The 22355-nt window shown below is 42.9% G+C and overlaps 1 protein-coding gene across 4 annotated transcripts in view; it reads left to right on the forward strand.

Annotated features, from left to right (window-relative positions):
• Positions 1 to 22355, forward strand: part of LOC114663785 (intermembrane lipid transfer protein VPS13B-like) — a 908960-nt gene that overhangs the window by 856909 nt on the left and 29696 nt on the right. For all 4 annotated transcript variants that reach the window (XM_051935847.1, XM_051935848.1, XM_051935845.1 and 1 more), the window contains exons 45-47: positions 10985 to 11248; positions 14766 to 14849; positions 20572 to 20747. In XM_051935847.1, coding sequence (XP_051791807.1) covers positions 10985 to 11248; positions 14766 to 14849; positions 20572 to 20747 — 524 coding nt within the window. The remainder of the gene's footprint in view (positions 1 to 10984; positions 11249 to 14765; positions 14850 to 20571; positions 20748 to 22355) is intronic.

Raw genomic sequence — 22355 nt, forward strand, 5'->3', positions numbered from 1 at the left:
TTTCATGGTAGTCAGTATTTTAGAGCTGTTTTTAAAATGCAGTGTTTGAAGATAAACATGTTTTTAAAGTGCAGATACAGGCAGGTGACTTACATGGAGGTGGGAACTTGACCAGAGATCATGTAGTTTCTTTTCCACTTAAAGTCCGTTAACTTGCATCTTGCTGATGGAAGTGGAAAATGTTCCCGTGGGTCTCATTTCTAATCTCCCTTTAATGTTTCAATAAGATCAGTGCTGGTGAAGTAAGAATTCTAAGGCGTATGCAGAGCTCTGTTATTAGAAAGGTCAGGGAAAGGCAGACTGGGGCAGTGAGTTAGATGGGACTTTATCTGCCCCAAGGGAGAAATGTAGCTTTTTACTGAAGCTCAAGAAATGTTATAACAAACAAACAACACCCCCTCAAATACACACAAGAGTTACACACAAGAAGATAAACCTTTGAATCGCAGAGTGCAGTCACAGCGAGGCACTATACAGGCTGTTAGTGTGAAGGAGGCCCAGCAGAGTTTCCTGACACGCTTCACACATAATTTGTTGGCTAAAAGTACTTGATGCTACTGTGTCAGAGAGGATGTGCAGCATTATTCATAATGGCACTGAGTTTTATATTCATCCTCTCCTCCTTTACTACTTCCAAGAAGTTATGAGTGCATCCCATAACTAAGACTGCCTTCTCATACAGCTTTTTGATTTGATAGACCTCTCTTAAAAGAATAAGTTTGGTCAATTTTATGTCAAAGTTATTTCTGCCCAGTCATGGTATATATGCATTTTCAATGCGAAATTGTGTTTGTGTTCAAAATGTGTCCACTTTGAAGCAGCAAAACCTCTGATTGAAGAAAACACCCCATCCATGTTTCCAGTGCATGTTTGTGACAACAAAAGTGGTCTTGAAATAATCATTTTATTGCATATTCCTAGTACTATTTTTTTGTGTGATAGTAGGAGAAGATTTCACATAAACACGTAATTAAATCAATACAATAACCAAGCACACGATACGGAAGCTTTATTGTGATTTGGTCTTTTAAGAGGAAAGCACACCTCCAGGGGTGAGAGGTTATTGTAAAGAAAGACCAGCGTTGAGAAAGCATGCACAGCCGGTCTTCTGATAATATTGGTGTGTATACGCTGCTTTACAGTGTGTCTGTCATCTCAAGATGCGGACCAACGCTTGATAACTTTCTTGGCTTGAAAAATGGATGTACAGTATTCTGTGAGTTTTTTAAGCTTTTATTTTCTGGTGGTCCTCCAAGATATTTTTTTAAATTTATAGAAAACGTTTATGTTTAGATCATAGTCTCACGTGGCAAATGCATATATACTATGATTGTGAAGAAACAACTTGACTTGAATAAAGAAACTTATCCTTTAACGCAGTGTTACTAGCCCAGCACATCATAGTATAGAAAATCACACTGGCCATCATGGAGTTACAGAACACTTGAAGGATGTCACTACCCCCACTGAAAAAGTGCAGTCTCTTAAGAGTAGTCCGCTCTGTGCTTTCTTCTATAGTTCCTCTCTATTACAAGTCCAGCCCAACCTGTCATTAATGTGAACCCCCAAGTACTTGTATGGTAGCAGCGCACCACGTGCTCATCTGCTCACTGAATACTGATCAGGTGTAGGTTCTGTTAGGTGCGACCAAAGGCAATAGCCAGTTACTTAGTTTTTGCTAATGTTGAGTTGCAGACAGTTCTCTAAGTTCTCCACTTGTCTCCTATACTCCATCTCATCCCCCTAAGTGCAGAGTTATCTAAGAATTTCCACAAGTGACCTGACCTAGTATTGAATTTATAGTACGAGGTGAACAGCATGAAGAGTAAATGAGATAGGACTGTTGTCACAAACTGCTGGACACACAGTCCATTGTCCAGATCACCATTCCCAAGTTTACCCCTTAACAGGGATGGCTGGATGGTATTAGAGGCACAGGAGAAATCAAAAAACATCATACAATGCTGCCACATGCAAGAGAGAAGTGCAGTAACATGGGGTGAAGGTGGTCTTCCAGAATTGTTAAGCAGTGCTTTGTTTCCTAAGAGGACGAGTGCACATAATTCATGTCTGGAAAATGCACTCCTGCTCGTTACAAATTACTTTAAGTCTTTCAACATAAGAACAAATCATTTAGATCAGTAGGGTTGTCTTGATGTGCTAGGATACTATGGTGGTCAAATTTCCCACTTCTCCTCTGTCCACTGCTTTTGACAGGTGTAATGAGTACAGTATTTTGTGTCCTTCCTCATAACCTCAGCTGTGTTACGCCCCTCAGCAAAGAATTCTCCATGAACTGTGTTTAGTACTGTAGACTAAAGTTCGTGCTCAGCTGGTTTTGAGTTGCTGACCTGTTCTTCTGCATCTTGAACTAAAGCATGGGCATCATGATCCAGGATTGGGCACTGCTGACTCGGTCACTCTTTGTTAAAGATGGCTTTTTTTTCCTGAATTCCAAGTTTGTGTCACTTTATATGCTTGAGAAGGCTGAGATGTTTTCACTACTACTGAGGCTCCTACCTCATGTGACCCATCATCACGCCTCATTCAAAGTCTCTTCCCTCCAGTTTCATATTTTCAAAGTATCGCAGGCTGACCTGTTTTTCTTGATGTACAAACATGGTTGAAAATACTGGATTAGGTTGGCATATATTTTATGTAGTACCTTTGATGATAACTGGCATCCTCTGTAGCTTTATGCAGGTCATACAGAACCAGTTAAAGAATCGCCACGCTTCAGAATTGTTTTTTGAAAAAGTGGCATACAGGTAAGTGACACGTTGTAAGGTTTGAGCTAATCTAGCTGATTGTCACATATGCAACACTGCTGCCCCTTTTGTATCTTTAATGTTAAAATTGTAGAGAAACATTCCAACTTTTTAATTACAGCAGTAACCTCGAGCACCGGGAAACCGTGTTGGTGGAATGTTAGTAGGACTGGCCTTTAAGTGTGCACATGTTTGTCAGCGTGGCTGAAGTTTTATATCAGATAATCGGTCTGTTGATAGGAAAACAATAAGAGACATGTGGGCATATGGAGTCCCTGCAGCCGGGACCTCGACTTGACTTGAGCATTGCTATGTAGTAAAAAAATGACAGTAATGGTTCCTATTTTGTTGAGGTCTGAAGTACAATGCAGTGACGGCTGACCACATGTATCACATTCTCTTCATTCAGCAAGTGGCTTTTTTTATACTCGCTCTCATTTTTACACAGTTAGTGAGGTGATCAGGAGTTGCAGTCAAAAAAAGATATCTGTCTGAAATGGCGTTGGACAATCCAGGCCATCAAGTGAACTGCTTTCCAGACTTTCAGACTTTTGAGCAGCTTGTGTCGAACCAGCCTGTTAGTAAAACAACAATAGTGACATTTCACAACTTCTAGTCAAACTTGATGACTACAGTTGCTGATCTTGTCACCAGAGCATATCGGCTTACATGCCTGGCAGGTCAAATTAAGTGACTCTGTGACAGCATTCCAGCATAGATTTGCATTTCCAGAGTATCACCAGTGAGCCCCTTTTATGTCAGCCAGTAACATGTTGCATGACCATAAAGGTGTGCTGTGTGAAGACTTTACAGTTGTGGCGAGTTGAGCCGCGATCTAAGCCTTTTTTTTTCTTTTCCCATTCTGTCACGATACATAAAGCACAAGACATCAGACAGATGAACTTCTCTTCTTTTTTGCGGTGTCCAGAACACCCGTGTTCCTTGTTCCTTGTAGCTGCACTGTATGTATTGTATTTCTGGGTGAGCACTCATTGGTTATCAGCTCTCATGCACGCAGAGCCCACCCCTACGGCTTCTGACAAAATCAAATTAGTTTGCGTTTGTTGGGTACGTCACATTACACAGCTGGCAGTCACGTCAGTGCGCTGCTGCTGTCCTCAATTCACTGCAATTACGTAAATGAGGTCTGTGAGTGAAAATTGCTAGAAGTCGTGTAATGAGACATGGCCTTTAGACTCCTAACTGAGATAAAATCCTGGCAAGAGGGACACTGAGTGGTCTCAAAGCTTCCTAACCTTGACCACTACAAACAACTCAAAATGATAAATCCTTTACTGTTGGCTTGCGCCATGTTTGTACCATTAATAGTGAATTTCATGCTGTTTGGATTTTTGGACACTTTTTTTTCTGAAGAGTTTCATATCACCTGGTCTCACTTTAAGGACACATCCATCCATTTTCAAACCAGCTTAGCCAGTACAGAGTAATGGGATGGCTGCACAGTGACACATGCATTGAAATAAACATGAACTTAATGCTGGCTTGATAGCCTGCAGCTCCTCGTCACCTTAAATTGAGACTGTGATGATATTTCAGAGGTAAAGTTCTGCAGGATTACATAGCTGCTGTAAGATGAAGTATTTTCTCACATCCTCTGTAAGCTGCCTGTATCTGCACCCCATTAGGACAAGTGTAGACGGCAGGCAGAAAACATCTGCTGGTACCCAGACAAGCCGCACACGTCTGTAGATGTGGATTTAAAACACATGCAAGACATGCTGTACAGATTCATGTCTGGTTAGCTAGTCGTCCATTTTGATCTGACAGCCACTCTGTAGCCACAATGTATTCTTCATTTTCAATATTCCATTTATTTTGAAATTTATGTATAAAAAACTTTAGAAAATATTCCATAGTACATAATGTAATCTCTCTAAAAATGGATTTTAAAAGCATGAATTAATCTCACTACTTACAACTAAAGTATAGTATATTAAAGAGAGCATAGTGCAGTATATAAAGAAAGATGATTCTAAATGCATTTCCAATTGAGCTTCCTCATTGCAGTGTTGGACAAATGGCAACTGGGTCACCTACCCGAGCGCTACAGGGCCTATAAAAAGTATTCACCCCCTGTCACATTTTACTGTTACACAGAAATCCTCTTAGATTATTTTAAACATGGTGATTGTTGTTATTCAGAGTCACAAACATGCGAGGCCTCCAAAGTGCCAGGGTCTTAACCAGCTGGCCCAGAAGGAGCCCACCCCTACCCAGCTTACTCCAGCTGCTAACTCCTCTCAGGTCTTAAAAGTGGGAAGCTTTTAAAAAGAACAAAAAATAAGGAAAAGTTTGGAAAATATCGGAAAACATTGCAGTGAGGATGATAACCATAAACCTCTGGCTTGTGCACAAAAGGACAACCAAAGAATCTTCATAAATAATGTAGTTATCAAAATCTGACATAAATGATCTAAAGAGCAAAAAGGAGTTGCCTAAAAGGCAGTTTAAAGCAAACAAAAACAGAATACAAAAAGAGCAGAACTTTCAAAAACATGAAAATTCCCAAGAAAACAATACGTACAAACAACTTCAATACTCAACTTCAGTGGAAATAAACTGCCAGCAGTCATGACATCAGAGTGAGCCGCCTCGTGGGGCTCCACTCGGAATACGGGGGGAATAACAAATGATAAGTGAAACTAACATGAAAATATGAAGAATAATAACTCACAGCACTAACTGCAACAAAACAATAACTAAACACAAATACAGGCCGATACGCCCGCATCTCCAAAGTCAGGCTGCTTAAGTGCAGTGTGAGTGAGTGTGTCCTGCGGTAGACCAGCATCCCATCCTGGGCCGTTTCCTGTCTTGTGCCGTGTGTGACCCAAACTGGATTATGAGGGTTGAGAGTGCACATAGTGTGTACCCATCCATCCATTTTCCAACCCGCTGAATCCGAACACAGGGTCACGGGGGTCTGCTGGAGCCAATCCCAGCCAACACAGGGCATAAGGCAGGAACGAATCCCAGGCAGGGTGCCAACCCACCTAGTGTGTATACAGTGTGTATGTAAGTAGCGTGATATACTCGTGTCGTTGATGTGCTGTGCAGGGACCTTTTCCACATTTTGCGTTCTGCAGTAGATAAATCATGACACAAAGTGCAGCGGAAAGTGAACAAAATGATAAAATCTTGAGAGACAACTCAAAGGCATTATAAACAGCATGACATGAGTGGGCCTAGTGGGTCATCTGTGGCCACCCACAGCCCTGAATCAGATTAACTGGGTTTACATTATCTACAGCCGGGTCCTCCCTGTGTGGAGTTTGCATGTTCTCCCCGTGTCTGCGGGTACTCCGGTTTCCTCCCACAGTCCAAAGGCAGATTAGGGCATTGGCGATTCTAAATTGTCCCTAGTGTGTGTGTGTGTGTGCGTGTGTGCCCTGCGGTGGGCTGGCACCCTTCCCGGTGTTTGTTTCCTGCCTTGCGCCCTGTGTTGGCTGGGATTGGCTCCAGCAGACCCCCGTGACCCTGTAGTTAGGAATATAGCGGGTTGGATAATGGATGGATGGACATTATCTACAGTGTGTAATAAACAGTGTCCAGTGTAGCAGCAAGGAGCAAACGCGCTTCACAAAACTACACTCGCTGCGCTGGAGTGCCTCACAATGCTCAAAACGCACACTTAAAGAGGTCTTTACCATTTAGGAGTTTATGAATGTTGTTGAGCTGATGACTCAGAGTGTTTTGGTAAAAACAAATTCCCTCCATTAGCAGTCCCTGTGTCTGTCATGGAGAGGCAGAATGATGTCACACTTATTAAAAGTAATTACTAATACATAAAAAGCAGAAACTCAACAAAGAGCAGCACCAGCACAGCTTGAACAAGTGCTGTGGGACTGATCATGTCAGACATTTACACAACGACCACCTCCTTGGTACTCGCCCTGAGCCTGCTACTGTAACTCCATTAATTCTCATGGAGTGTTGGGTGAAGATTTCAAAAGAAACTCACTGGGCCGTCTGTCTTTTTCTAATTTTCTGCAAAGTTGTGTGTGTCATGATGATTTTTCTCAGATCTTTAAATAGGCTGGAACAGTATTTAGGGGGCAGCATAAACCAAAAAATAGCCCATAATTGAGCATTTCTGCAATATGTTTATTGTGCCAAGCAATGAGACAGTTGTGAAAAAGTAAATACCCCCCACCTTCACTGATTTCCTCCCAGCTAAAGTGATAATTCCAGTCAGACATTTGATTATTTTTGTTAACAATGCAGGCTTATTTAAGACAGCCCACCCAAAAATAAATGTCATGATCCTTGGCACTTACCAAACTGAAATTATCAGCAGTTGCATTCTAAAGACACATCGCATGCCAAGAGCAAGGTCTTCTGGAAACCAAGATGGATGCTGATGTCTGACAGCCTGGGAAAAGTTACAGAGAAGCCTGTGAGGATCTGCCACAGCCTGGTCTGTAGTTTGCAGAGAGAACATCTCTGTCTTCCCAAGTGTGACTTTCCTATCAAAAGCTCACCAAGAGCGGACCGTAAGATTTGTATGAGTGACAACGAAAAGTAACATTTATGACCGGGGTTCTCTGGTTCAGTTCCAGAAGTACCATTGTGGCTGCAGGGTTTCATTCCAGCCAGTTTCACAAATCAGTGGGTCAGGCTTGCAGTTAATAGTCCTGCTTTGCTGTCTTTTTCTTTTATTTTTAATTTTAAAAATGTGCTCGTATGATATATAGAAAATAGTAAGAAAAGGCTTAAATGAGTCCTGTCAGGGGTTTTGTCTTTGTTAAGTAGTCACTTGTAGGTCTGGATGATTTCAGGGTTCCTTCATTTATGCCCAGGGGCCCAGCACAGTTACCATAAGCAGGTTTCAGGTTGAACTGAGACAGTATGGAATACAGTAATCCCTCCTCCATCGCGGGGGTTGCGTTCCAGACCCCCCCCACGAAAGGTGAAAATCCGCGAAGTAGAAACCATATGTTTATTTTTATACTGTCATGCTTGGGTCACAGATTTGCGCAGAAACACAGGAGGTTGTATAGAGACAGGAACGTTATTCAAACACTGCAAACAAACATTTGTCTCTTTTTCAAAAGTTTAAACTGTGCTCCATGACAAGACAGAGATGACAGTTCCGTCTCACAATTAAAAGAATGCAAACATATCTTCCTCTTCAAAGGAGTGCGCGTCAGGAGCAGATAATGTCAGAGAGAGAGAGAGAGAGAGACAAAAGCAAACAAATCAATAGGGCTGTTTGGCTTAAGTATGCGAAGCACTGCGGCACAAAGCTGTTGAAGGCGGCAGCTCACACCCCCTCTGTCAGGAGCAGAGAGAGAGAGAAAGAGAGATAAAAACAAACAAGCACAAATCAATACCCTTTGAGCTTTTAAGTATGCGAAGCACCGTGCAGCATGTCGCTTCACGAAGCAGCTGCACAGAAGGTAGCAACGTGAAAATAATCTTTCAGCATTTTTAGACGAGCGTCCGTATTGTCTAGGTATGCGAACAGCCCCCCTGCTCAATCCCCCTACGTCAGGATCAGAGAAAGTCAGCGCAAGAGAGAGACAGAGAAAAGTAAGCTGGGTAGCTTCTCAGCCATCTGCCAATAGCGTCCCTTGTATGAAATCAACTGGGCAAACCAACTGAGGAAGCATGTACCAGAAATTAAAAGACCCATTGTCCTCAGAAATCCGCGAACCAGCAAAAAATCCACGATATATATTTAAATATGCTTACATATAAAATCTGCGATAGAGTGAAGCCGCGAAAGGCGAAGCGCGATATAGCGAGGGATTACTGTACGTGAGTTTTTATAATTCTTTGACATCCATCTGGCACTCGGGAGTAATCAGTGTGTAACTGGAAGTTAAGGGCGCTTCTTTGATTCTATCTCTCTGGCCTGGGCAAATAATTCACTAAGCCTGATTAAATAAATCTAAAGTAGGACTTCGTACTGAAGAGTCCACATATGAGCTTAAAGTCAGATGTTGTTAATTTAAAACATTTCTCCTTCAGTGGCTCTCAAGTTCTGTCTTGTGGACCCCCATAACTGCACTTGTTCATCCCACCTAGCTTCTGCTTTTAAATGGGCGCCTGCCTTCATTGAGTTACTTCCCAGTTCTTCTTGCCTCCTTTGTGTCCATCAGAAATGACTACATTATAATTAGAATGTGGCGAGCATTTAAGTTGGTTACGTTGAGTGAATAATTTCATACTTTCTTGCACTTGACGGTTTTGTTCTGTATTAATGTTCTGGTTCTTTCAGTCTTTTCTTCCTAACTAACAAAGTGAATGACCCTGAAGTAGCTGCTTCTCTTTAATCTTCAGTGTCATTTGCATGAGGGTCAGCACTGCTCATCACTAATTGGCAGCATCTGCATATAATTAAGGGGCCAAATACAACTTAAAATGGCAAATTGGAATGAAAGTTAAACATTTAAAGCTATGGGAAGAATATACATTTCTGAATTACTTTTTAAATATCATACTGGCAGCCAATTGAACGATCAGATCATTTAGAAGTAAGGCTGACCCATTGTTTTGGGAATCTGGCTGCAATGATAAACCTCAGCCAAAATGGTCCCCCAACTGGACTTGAGGACCCCTGATAGGTCCTTGACTTACAATCAGTATTTATGATTTCACTGTCAAAAAGATACTGGATAGGAATGATCCACGGCACAGTAGGTAAGCATAGCGAAAACTGCCGTTTACTGAAAGGACACAAGGGCTCTCTGTAAATCTGCCAAAAAGCTCTTGGATGTTCATCAAGTGTCTTGAAGGAGTGCTGTACAGAGAGATGAGTGAGTCAAAAATGGAACTTTTTTGTCAGCACTGGCCCTGTCGTAACTGATGAAAAGCTAACTCTGTATTTTACATTAAAAATCTCAGGCCAGCAGTCACACATGGAGAGGTTTAGTGTCACAACTGGGGAATACTTGTCAATAAGCACTTGAGCAACTTGCCACCATAGATGGAACTATGAACTGAGCTTTAAGAAGTTCATCAGTTATAGCTGATGCAGTCAGGAAATGACACCAAACACATAAGCAAGTCTACATGAGATTAGTTGATGTAAAACAAAAAGGGTTTTGAAATGGCTGAGTCAAAGTTAAGACATAAATCCCAACGAGATGATGCGACAGGACCTAAATGGAGCAACCGATATCGGTCAGGTAATGCAGAATTATAAGGACAGGTGGGCCACAACTCCTCCACAGTGCTGTGAGTGGAGAATATTCATCTACAGTAAACATCTGAATGCTGCTCTTGCTGTTTAAGGGGGTCATGATCTCTTGTCGAGCCAAAGGGGCAATTACACTTTAACATAAGATATTAGATATTGGTTTACTTTATAAATAAATAATATCATTTGTGTATTATTTGTTCTGTTCTTTCTGGCTCCTTTGTATCTAATATGCAGTAAAGGATAAACTCAGATGGTGTGGTCTTCTTGAAAACCTTTTTTGTTTGCAGTCTGCACACTGCTGTCAAGAAAAAGGTTTGAAGACAGTAGGTGACCTCAGTAAATGACATCAAATGTAACCCTCAGGTACAGCAGTTTAAATACTTGGGATCAACAGTACAGAGGAATGGGGATTGTGGAAGAGAGGTGAAGAAGAGAGTGCTGGCAGGGTGGAATGGGTGGAGAAGAGTGTCAGGAGTAATTTGTGACAGACGGGTATCAGCAAGAGTGAAAGGGAAGGTCTACAGGACGGTAGTGAGACCAGCTATTATATATGGGTTGGAGACGGTGGCACTGACCAGAAAGCAGGAGACAAAGCTGGAGGCGGCAGAGTTAAAGATGCTAAGATTTGCACTGAGTGTGACGAGGATGGATAGGATTAGAAACGAGGACATTAGAGGGTCAGCTCAGGTTGGACGGTTGGGACACAAAGTCAGAGAGACGAGCTTGTGTTGATTTGGACATGTGCAGAGGAGAGATGGTGGGTATATTGGGAGAAGGATGCTAAGGATAGAGCTGCCAGGGAAGAGGAAAAGAGGAAGGCCTAAGAGGAGGTTTATGGATGTGGTGAGAGAGGACATGCAGGTGATGGGTGTAACAGAACAACCCCTAATGGGAGCAGCCGAAAGAAGAAGAAGTACAGCTTATGTGATTGTAACGCTTGTTTTAGACAGGACAAGGTCATCAAAGGGGTTTGGATTATTTTGCAAAGTGAATTCAATAAAGGTTTCTTTTATGTACTGTCTTGTAACGGTGTGCATCTGTTTTTAAGATCATCATCTGTGGCCGACAAATCATGTGCAGCTACCTGAGCCAGGACATTGAACTAAGGGTAGTGCAGCACTACATCGCCGCTGATGGGCAAACTGTGGTAAAGGAGCACATCGATTGTCTTAGTGCTGGGCAGAAGCTGGCTTCCTATGTCCTCGAGAACTTGGAGCTGACTGAGCTGTGCGTTCGGGCTAAAGGAGATGAAGAGTGGTCAAGAGATGTGCACCTGGAGTCCACGCTGACAGACAGCAGCTGCATCATCCAGGTGAGAAACCTCTGTGAGGCTTTACCACTTATTCTAGCGTCATGCTTAGCTTCACTTTGACTCTTCTGTGTGTTCTTTAGTTTATTTCACCTAAGCAGACACACACATGGAGGAAGGCTCAGCCCTGCTGCATTAGGCTTTTAACATTTCAAGGAAGGTAAACTGTCAAATACAATTCCACAATGTAACTTGGTGCTGAAAGTGCTGCGTGCAGTCGTCAGCGTCCTCAACCAGACAGTGTTAAGAAATGAAGAAGGCGTACAGAGTGGACAGTTAGATGTAGAGTACAGTTTCACTTAAACTGTATACAGTGGTACCTTGAGATACGAGTGCCCCAACGTATGAGTTTTTTGAGATACAAGCCATCACTAGGTCGATTTTTTTGCCTTGAGTTACGAGCCAAAATTCAAAATACGAGCCATCAAAGAGCTTGTCGCCGCACATTCCGAGGAACTGACGACGGAGGAGTTGACGGAACTACAGACGCAGCAACACACAGAGGTGCTGCAGGAGATCGGTATCGCGGAGGAGGTTATCTCTTAAAGTGAGATAAAGGAAGTGTTTGCAATGTGGGAAAAAGTTTCGAACTTTAAAGAAAAGAAACACCCTGAAAAAGTTACAACTATTCATGCAGCGGCGCTCTTTAATGACACTTGCCTAACTCATTTCAGAAACATTCTGAAGGGGAGGACTAAACAAAGCTCCTTGGACAGTTTCTATTCAAACGCCTTGAGAATGAAAGTGACGAAAGTGTGGCAAAAAGAGAAAAACTAGTGAAGAAGAAATTAAGTTAAGCAAAAGTGAAGTGAAAGAAATAAACATTACAATACGCTAATCAGCTTCACCAACATCTGTTTATTTCTTTAGATTCTCTTTTATGTATTAGGTTTTACTTTGTTTGTATACAATATTTGTTCATTATAAATACATTTTTCTTATGTTGAAAACATTGGGGTGGTTTTTTGGGGGCTGCACGAATTAATCTCATTTCAATTAATTTCAATGGGGAAAACTGATTTGAGATCCAAGCATTTTGACTTACGAACTCGGTCACGGAACGAATTAAACTCGTATCTCAAGGTATCACTGTAATAAATTTGGGAGGTTCTATCTGGAATCTCCAGTCAGGCCTAGTCACCATGTGGGCTTTGAAAGAAGAGTAACTTGAAGGTTTATTTACACACCAGCAGTGTTACTGGTGCCCTCATCACTCCTGCCTCTCTTCTTGTTTTTGTTGTGTTGTCAAACATGGCGACTGCCCTGATCGTCCTTCAGTACAGCATGTGGTCACAGTGACTTGAATGTTGCTTTGTGTGTTTGTTTTTTAACCATATTATATCTGCAAACAGGAACGGTGCTCTGGGCCATGTGTGATATAAAAGTGATTAGTGAATTATATTTTCATATTATATTATCATATTTTTATGTTATACAACACTGAATAATAGTGGGCTTAATTTGGCTTTTCTGACACTGAGAAACAGAAAAAAAAAAGACTCTGACGTCAAAATGAAAACCGTTCTTTGCACGGTGGTCCAAATTAATTACAATTGTCAAACACTAAATAATCAATCATACTACGTTTTCTCCAGTTTAAAATTACACACCTGAATTGGTCCAGTGGAGATGATCGGCTCATTCAGTGTATAATCGCACCTTATCTGGAAGTTCCACGCTGTGCTGAGTCAGTATGGTGGCTTGATGCACACAATGAAGGCAAAAGAAAACACTCTGTGTAAAGGCGACTGAAACTGACGTCAGCAGAAGGAGACGAGAAAATATCCAACTCACTGAATATCCAGTTAAATGAATCATTAAGGAAGGGAAGGAGTATGGAAGAGCTGAGGGATCATCCAAGAAGACGACGAGTGAGAGACCTAGGAGAACTCTGAAGGAGATAGAAACTGGTAATCAAAAAGGAAAGTGTAGGGTTACAATCAAAAGGGCATAAATATACATATAACAGGAATAAACACATGTAACAATTATGTAAAAGTAAACTAACAAAGTGTACGGATTTACTAAATGTAATTAGAATTAAACATACGTATGAGTTGTCCTAGTGCAGGATGTCAGTCATTGACACAGTGTATTGCACGTAACGTCATTGTCTGCTCGACCAGCTCAGTGCCATTCAGCAGACCAGGGTGGTGACTCATTACAGAGGCTGATGGCTGAGGGTAGAAATGTCGTAAATAGCACTCCATGGAGCAAAGCAGTTGTCTCAGTCTGTTACTGAATTGACTCCTCTGTTTAGCCAAAACCTCGTGCAGGTGGTGAGAGTCACTGTCAAGGATAGACAGTGACAGTGGTGAGTCCAGCCTGACTGTGAGATTGAAGTAGCCTTTTAAATCAGTGTGTTTAATCAGTTGGCATCAACGTGCACTAACGCCATTTCCTCGGCACACTAATGCAGAGACAAATAAACTGGCCACTACAGACTAATACAAAACACATAAGAGGGTGCCTACATAAACCGAAATGCCTCGGACTCCTCAGGAAGTATGGGTGACTCTGACCCTGCTTGTAATCAGCTTCTGTGTTGGTACTGTTGTTCAGGCTCAGTTTGGAGAGACATTGCAGACAGGGTGCTTCACAAGTCACGGCTTCATGGGAGAGTGGTAAAATGAAACAGTGCACATGACATCTTGGTTATAGTGGGCCACAAGGCACATGGTAGACTCTGAAGTCACCAGAAAGGTTTTTGGGCGAACACTTTGTTATCAGAAACACTCCATCCCCACTGTTAGTCATGGTGGAGGGAGCATCACACTTGGGGATGCTTCTCCACAGCAGGCTCTGAAAGACTTGTGAGGGTATAATGAATGTCGGAAAACCCTGAGAAATCCTGGACGAAAACCTGATGCAGTCTGCAAGAAGCCTGCACTTTGAGAGCCTGATACGGTGTAGAGATTCCCAACACATCCTGGCTTTAGATTATTTATTTATACTTTCATACTAGAAGGTAAAGTTAAGTTGGGTTTCATGTTAACAGGAGTAAAAATAGCCCAACTAGCTAAGAAAGAGATGAGGCTGCGGTCTTGAGACCCCCAGTGTCTCAGCCTAATACGTGAAGGCCGCCATTTGTCAGAAGGATGGCCGAAACGGAGTCCTGCAAGGAGGTAATAATCCCTCATTGTTTAGCTGTTGCTCAAAGTCAGTATTTTCCCCTTCCTCTTCTTCTTCTTGTACTTCTTTATTTAGCAAATCCCGTTACTCAAAGCATTTTTCAAAAAGTAATTGTGCATACCATTTGTCTGAGAGTTTAAGAGACCACAAAATACAAATAGTTCGTTTAGAGTAGAGCACAAAAAGCGTAGTGCTGCACTTACGCCAGCTGTGGACAGGTCATAGGGTCAGCACAATCTGTAGATATCCAGGAGCAAACAAGTAGAAATCTAAGCAGTGTCTGTTTAGGGGTCGCTTCATGATGACGGACTTCTTCAAGGCCTCTGAGACTCCGTAGATTGAGCCTCTCTGGTCACTGTCTCATTAACATTTCTTGCTTCTCTGTAAGGTCCCATGTTCCAGTGGCTCACTGCTGTATGTCTGGTGCACCATCCTGATCCTTGAACCAGAGTCTCAGATTCAGCAACGAATGGTAAGTGGAAATCATAGAGCTGTATGCAGCACCTTCAAGAGTGCTCTTTATTCTCCTAACATTGATCTTTCAAATTTTTAATGTGCTGTCAAATCTTCTCCATTTTGCCAGCCCAGGCTTCATCTTCTTATTATGGTTAAGCCGCCATGCTGCATCAGTACTTTATATTGTTGTACTTGATTTTAATGCCTAGACAGGGGAAGGTGTAGGTGTGGTGTAATAAATTAATGCATTAATTATTAAATAATATTATTATATTATGACGAACAACAAATCACTCTCAAATATACACCAGTATGTCTAAAAAAAGAAAAACTGCTAGCTTAGCAGTCCCAGTGAGGCATTTATACAGGCGGTTATTGCCCACCGGTATGAAGAAGCGCCAATGTCGTTTCCTGACACACTTATGCTGAAAGTCCTCAGTGTTGGTGTGTCAGAGACAGGGTGTGCAGCGTTGTTCATAATGCCACTCAGTTTTGTTTTAATTCTCTCCCTCACTACAACCTCCAATGAGTCAAGAAAGTGCCCCTTAACTGAGTCTGTGCTTTTTAATGAAGTTTTCAATTTGGTGGGCCGTTCTTGAAGTGATGTTACCAGCCCAGCACACCACAACATAAAAGATCACACTGGCCATGGTGGAGTTGTAGAAGATGTGAAGGATGTCACTACCCTCATTAAGGGAACACAGTGCCCTAAGGAAAATGAGTCTGCTCTGCCCTTACTTCTATCGTTTTTCTGTGTTTAGAGACCAGTCTAACCTGTCTTGATGTGGACCCCTAAGGACCTGTAGGAGTGGACCACAACGACATCCACTCCCTGAGTACTCCCTGCCACTGGATGTAGAGCTGGTGTTGGTGCTGAGAAGGTCAATAAGCAGCTCCTTGGTTTTGCTGATGTTCATTTGACGGCAGTTTATTCTACACCAAGAAACAAAGTGCTGCACCCGACTCCTCTCCTCTGTCTCATGCCCCTTATCAATACACCCCATAAGTGCAGAATCATCTGAGAATTTCTGCAGCTGACATGACCTGCTGTTATATTATAGCCTGACATGTGTGATGTAAAGAGAAGAGGAGTCAGGGCTGTTCCTTGTGTTGCTCACATCCGTATCAGAAGCCATTCCTTGAGTCTCACAAACTGCAGATACAGTAGTCCATTATCTAGCACATCACAGGCACAACCTGCTTATCTCCGAGTTTGGTGGTTTTGGGGGTGCTGGAGGTAATCCTCACAGGGCTGCCAGCTCTGTCCAGGTGACCACAAGCCTTGTGGAGCAGACAGACAATTGCATCCTCTACTCCAGCATTTGCCCGATAGGCAAACTGTGGTGGGTCCTTGTGATCTACCACAAAATAACTGATATGATGCAATCAACAGATTTTGGTGACTTAGTCTTCCTAAAAACTGAAGGGCTGAACGATGTGATTGTTCATTCAACAAAACTCATGAGACATGCACCTCTCATCGGGCAAAAAACGGAAGAGAGAAGGCCATGGGTTCAGACTTCAGGCAGTCATTGACTGTAAAGGATTTACAACCAAGTATTAAAAATGATCGTTACAGTTATGATTATGTTAGTTTGTCCAAATACGTTTGAGCCCCTCAAAATGGGGGGGGGGGGGTATGAAGAAAAATGGCTGTCATTCCTAAACGGCTCATACGATATTTTTGGTAAGCCCCTTAAATTAAAGCTGAAAGTCTACACTTGAGTCTCAATGCTTGCTTTATTTCAAATCCATTGTGGTGGCATACAGAGCCAAAATGATGAAAATTATGTGAGTGTCCAAGTACTTACGGAGCTGACTGTAAGCCTTATTTTGTGGTGCGTCACCGTTCCGGGGTTTTGTTTTCATGTTTGTACAATGGGAGTGCTGGCAGAATGAAGAACTCTCCCAGGGTCACCGAGTGAGTCAGTTTGTCATGTCTGAATCAGAAACCTTGTGTTATGATCCAAAGTTTATTTTGTACTAGGTGAGTAACCCTGCATCACTCAGAAAAGCCATTATCGTGCAGTGTTGGTTCATTCTAGAACCGGAGATGAACGCAGACATTTTTTCCACATCACTGTTAATCATGTTAAGTAAGGTGAACTGCGAGCAAACAAGCAGCCTGAATGTGTAGTACTTGACAAGTGAAGTCACATTCTGAGGGCTTCATGAACATGGAGGACAAATACAAGGTGACCAAGGAACTACAGGCCTGTTTAGACTAAAACACCAGGGCAACAGGAGAGGAAAACAACTGGAATTATCCAAAATTTGAATTGAGTTAAAAAAAAAATGTGTTTTTTGATAATGAAAGGAATATTAGAGATTTCAAATACATCATATGGCTGCCCCAACAACATTCATACGGGTTTTAAATTGACAGAGACGCCTTCAGGGGATTCCTAGCTGAGCCTGTGCTGCAGCAACTGCTTTGGTGACTGACTGGCGCACAATGACTGGTGGAGCTGATTATGGCACCAAAGAGCTTCTGTGGCCTGGTCACTGTTGAGAGACCGGATGTGGAGTTCTTGGGGGTCCACATCAGTGACAGGCTGGACTGGTCTAATAACACCAAGGAGCTGCTTAAAAAGGACCGAGCAGGCTCTGTGCACCTTTAGTGTCAGTTGTGACATCCATTACATGTTCTTCATCTCTGTGATAGCCAGAGCTGTACGTTGAACCGGTAACATCACTTCAAGAGAGGCCCACCGATTCGACGGTGATCTGCTGTCTGACCCACATTTCGATATTTTTCCAGTGTTTCATTTGTTCTTTTTAGCGTCTTTTCTCTCAATGCATGAGCTTTGGACATATGAGATAATGGGCCATGACCCCCATGAGCACTCATTTTCATGGACTCTCTATCCTGATATTAAAAAAAAAGAAAGCCATTCATGTTTGTAGTGAAGGGTAACACACAAGAATAAAGATACCCGCTGTTGTGTACTGTTCTTATGTACCTTCAGGGCTGAGTTAACGTCTTTATTTTCTGTTTTCACGTATTTTCAGCTACGATAAGCTATTTCTTGTACCTCACTATTACTGTTCTGAAGAATTCTAAAATCAGCCTGTTTATTATTCCATTCTGAAGTTCGATTAAGCAGCTTTGAATGATGGACACCAGAAGTTGTCCTTTGGCCTCTTGAGAATTGAAACCTTTGAGTATTTTGATTGTAGAAGCAGCCGATGGTCTTCCTCGAGACAAATCAAGCTGCATTGTACAGTGCGTCCAGAAAGTATTCACAGCGCATCACTTTATCCACATTTTGTTATGATACAGCCTTATTCCAGAATGGATTAAATTCATTTTTTTCCTCAGAATTCTACACACAACACCCCATAATAACAACGTGAAAAAAGTTTACTTGAAATTTTTGCAAATCTATTAAAAAATAAAAAAACAGAGAAAGCACATGTACATAAGTATTCACAGCCTTTGCCATGAAGCTCAAAATTGAGCTCAGGTGCATCCTGTTTCCCCTGATCATCCTTGAGATGTTTCTGCAGCTTCACTGGAGTCCACCTGTGGTAAATTCAGTTGATTGGACATGATTTGGAAAGGCACACACCTGTCTATATAAGGTCCCACAGTTGACAGTTCATGTCAGAGCACAAACCAAGCATGAAGTCAAAGGAATTGTCTGTAGACCTCTGAAACAGGATTGTCTCGAGGCACAAATCTGGGGAAGGTTACAGAAAAATTTCTGCTGCTTTGAAGGTCCCAATGAGCACAGTGGCCTCCATCATCCGTAAGTGGAAGAAGTTCGAAACCACCAGGACTCTTCCTATAGCTGGCCGGCCATCTAAACTGAGCGATTGGGGGAGAAAGGCCTTAGTCAGGGAGGTGACCATGAACCCTATGGTCACTCTGTCAGAGCTCCAGAGGTCCTCTGTGGAGAGAGGAGAACCTTCCAGAAGGACAACCATCTCTGCAGCAATCCACCAATCAGGCCTGTATGATAGAGTGGCCAGATGGAAGCCACTCCTTAGTAAAAGGCACATGACAGCCCGCCTGGAGTTTGCCAAAAGGCACCTGAAGGACTCTCAGACCATGAGAAAGAAAATTCTCTGGTCTGATGAGACAAAGATTGAACTCTTTGGTGTGAATGCCAGGCGTCACGTTTGGAGGAAACCAGGCACCGCTCATCACCAGGCCAATACCATCCCTACAGTGAAGCATGGTGGTGGCAGCATCATGCTGTGGGGATGTTTTTCAGTGGCAGGGACTGGGAGACTAGTCAGGATAAAGGGAAAGATGACTGCAGCAATGTACAGAGACATCCTGGATGAAAACCTGCTCCAGAGCGCTCTTGACCTCAGACTGGGGTGACGGTTCATCTTTCAGCAGGCCAACGACCCTAAGCACACAGCCAAGATAACAAAGGAGTGGCTTCAGGACAACTCTGTGAATGTCCTTGAGTGGCCCAGCCACAGCCCAGACTTGAATCTGATTGAACATCTCTGGAGAGATCATAAAATGGCTGTGCACCGACGCTTCCCATCCAACCTGATGGAGCCTGAGAGGTGCTGCAAAGAGGAATGGGCAAAACTGGCCAAGGATAGGTGTGCCAAGCTTGTGGCATCATATTCAAAAGGACTTGAGGCTGTAATTGCTGCCAAAGGTGCATCGACAAAGTATTGAGCAAAGGCTCTGAATACTTATATACATGGGATTTCTCAGTTTTTTTATTTTTAATAAATTTGCAAAAACCTCAAGTAAACTTTTTTCACGTTGTCATTATGGGGTGTTGTGTGTAGAATTCTGAGGAAAAAAATGAATTGAATCCATTTTGGAATAAGGCTGTAACATAACAAAATGTGGAAAAAGTGATGCGCTGTGAATACTTTCCGGATGCACTGTATGTAAGTGGGGCGAGTGACATGTCTATCTACAGTTGTGTAAAGTTTTCAGATTTTGGATGTGAAACATCATAAGTAATTTACACAGGTTAATGCAAAATGTAAAGAAAAATGTACAATGGATAAACAAAATATCATTCATTCACTTCTTGAGCACCACTGCTCACCACTGGGCAGTTTTTAGGTTCACAGGGTGGTCCGGTCACATGTAGAGTAGAGTGAAATTCTCGACACATAAAGACCCCAGCAGTCTCAAGACGCTGTGAACGATTACAGAGTATGACAGCCTTACCTCACAGCGTTGGTCTTTCTTGTCTGAGCTAATGAAGTCAGTTTCCATAGTAGTGCATTGTGGGTACCAGCAGACTCGGTCAGGGTCACACAGGGAATCCCAGTCAAAACTGAAGCAGAAGCCTAGTGGCGTTGTGTCTTTGTTTTTTTCCCCCTCTATCAAGAGCTGGTGATTTGTGCACATTGTAGTCTGTTAAGTTGTTGAGTTTCCAGCATGCATCTCAACTCCAAAGAGACCGCATTACGTTGGCCTCTTACTGTAGAAGAAAAGATTTTTTAACACCCAACCCCCTCAAACTTGACTCCCTCAGTCCAGTGAGTTGGGACCACCGTGTTTTTAGATGCCTTCATTGGTTTATGCCTTGACTGCTGTCCTCTGGGCACCTCTTCCTCTGGTTTTACTCCACTTGCAACTCTACAGTTTTGGGAGTCGCGACTCCCTGCTAAGGAATGAGTACGTTGAACACTCAGACTCCTTTACCAGTTCTGTGGGATTCCACAAAACAGAATCGGATGCTTTTATTTTCTACCAAGTTCCTTATAATGATGGCTGTCATATCTCTTTCCCCTCTTTCTTCTTCTAGGTGGTCTTCTGTCCCCTCTTTATTATGAGAAGTCACCTCCCAGATCCAGTTATCATTCACATTGAAAAGAGAAGTCTGGGACTGAAGGATTCTCAGATCATACCGGGCCAAGGCCAAGAGGAGCCGCTGCTCAACGTGGAGTCGGACCTGATGCACCACTTGACTTTCCAAGCCAGGTACCCTACTCCAGTCTCGCTTCCTCTGTCTGACACATGAGTTTGTGTAACAGCTGCTTCCTCTTTTGCTGTTTTTAAATTAGTCCTGTGATATTCTACGGCCCTGTGGCCACTGGAACACGGTAGACAATGACCAGAATGCATTGGGCACAACGCTAGCAAGACGTCTCCCACCCTGTGCTTGTTTCCTATCAAGCAGATGTACCCCAGCCTGTGCCTTGTCTTCCTCCCTTACTTCACAGGCCGAGCAAACTCAGATGAACTGTGGCGCTGCACCGACGCTGCCGTTCACTGTGCGCTTGGCTGAGTGGTCCCCACAAGTGTGTGTGATTCAAATGTTTACTGGTCACCAGATCTTATTCATTCCTTCAGATATAAATAGTTGTGGTTGTCTTCCCTCGGGGCGGAGGATGGGGGGTTAAACATTTACAATGTGGTTCTTCAGGGTAGACAGAAAGAAACGTTAGCAAACCAAAGCTGTTTTGTCCCTTTTTTGTCTGTTTGCACTCCGTGAAAACCTCAAACCAAGAACGAGACGAGTCTCACATGGCCGAGCTGAAATGCCTTGCATAGCCACGTAGCCTCCTGCTGCTGACCGAATCACCTTATGGTGTTGTGCTCAAGACGCACAAAGCAGGCACATCGGCGCAGTTAGACATGTCTGTGCACAATTAGCAGCTCGGCTGGCACTTTTGTTCAAAGCGTCTCACGCCGAGCGGTGGATTGATTGTTGAATCCTTGTGTGAAGTTTTTACGAATGCAGAACTGGACGTTTAACTGGTGCATTGAGGGTCACTCAGAGCATCGGGGCTGGCAATTTTACACTGGGGGGGCAGACACGCTTGGTCCTGTACATTTTTTTCTTTTTTTAATAAATGTCAGAAGAAGTAAATGTACTCGATTCTAGCATTTGGGGCTAATGATATTAGACATGCCAGTGAATTAGCACACGGCTGTTAAATTCCTAAACCCATCTTGTTTAGGCTGCTGGGACACTTGTTTTAGGTTTTAGTCTGTGGACCCCTTGTAGACTTTGAAGCGGCTGTGCTGTTCTTTATCGTCTACTGAGATATGACATTCGACACACAAGATGGAGCACAAGATCTGGGAGTTTATCTTTCTTAATTTCTTTTTTTTTTTGCTCTGTAAATGTATTTGATTTTAATTGTATGATATTGTGCGGTGTTCGTATTAAATGTGTCTTCAACTGCCCATCTTCTTGCAGTCGCTCTTTTCAAGGCATATTGATGATGGACACGGGCATTAGGGAACAGAGAAGATTTATTGGTAGCCCTGCACTGAACTGGCGCCCCCTCCAGGGTGGTGTCCTGCCTTACGCCCAGTGATGCCAGGGTGGGCTCCCTGCAACAGTCAATTGGATTAAATGGGACTGGCAGTGTTATGTTATGAGCCAACAGTATCAGGCATTCGTTTAATCAAACTACATCCGAACGCAGGATTGCAAAGTCAGGTACATTTAAGCAGACTTGGTGGGAATTCGTGTTTTGAGATGGCTGTGGCCACTTATGCACAACGTGCCCCACCGTGTTATGAAGTCACTTGTGTACGTTGCAATGAAGCCACGAGTGATTCAAAAGCAATCATGTT

This window comes from Erpetoichthys calabaricus, chromosome 13 (assembly GCF_900747795.2).
Source record: "Erpetoichthys calabaricus chromosome 13, fErpCal1.3, whole genome shotgun sequence".
NCBI lineage: Eukaryota > Metazoa > Chordata > Cladistia > Polypteriformes > Polypteridae > Erpetoichthys > Erpetoichthys calabaricus.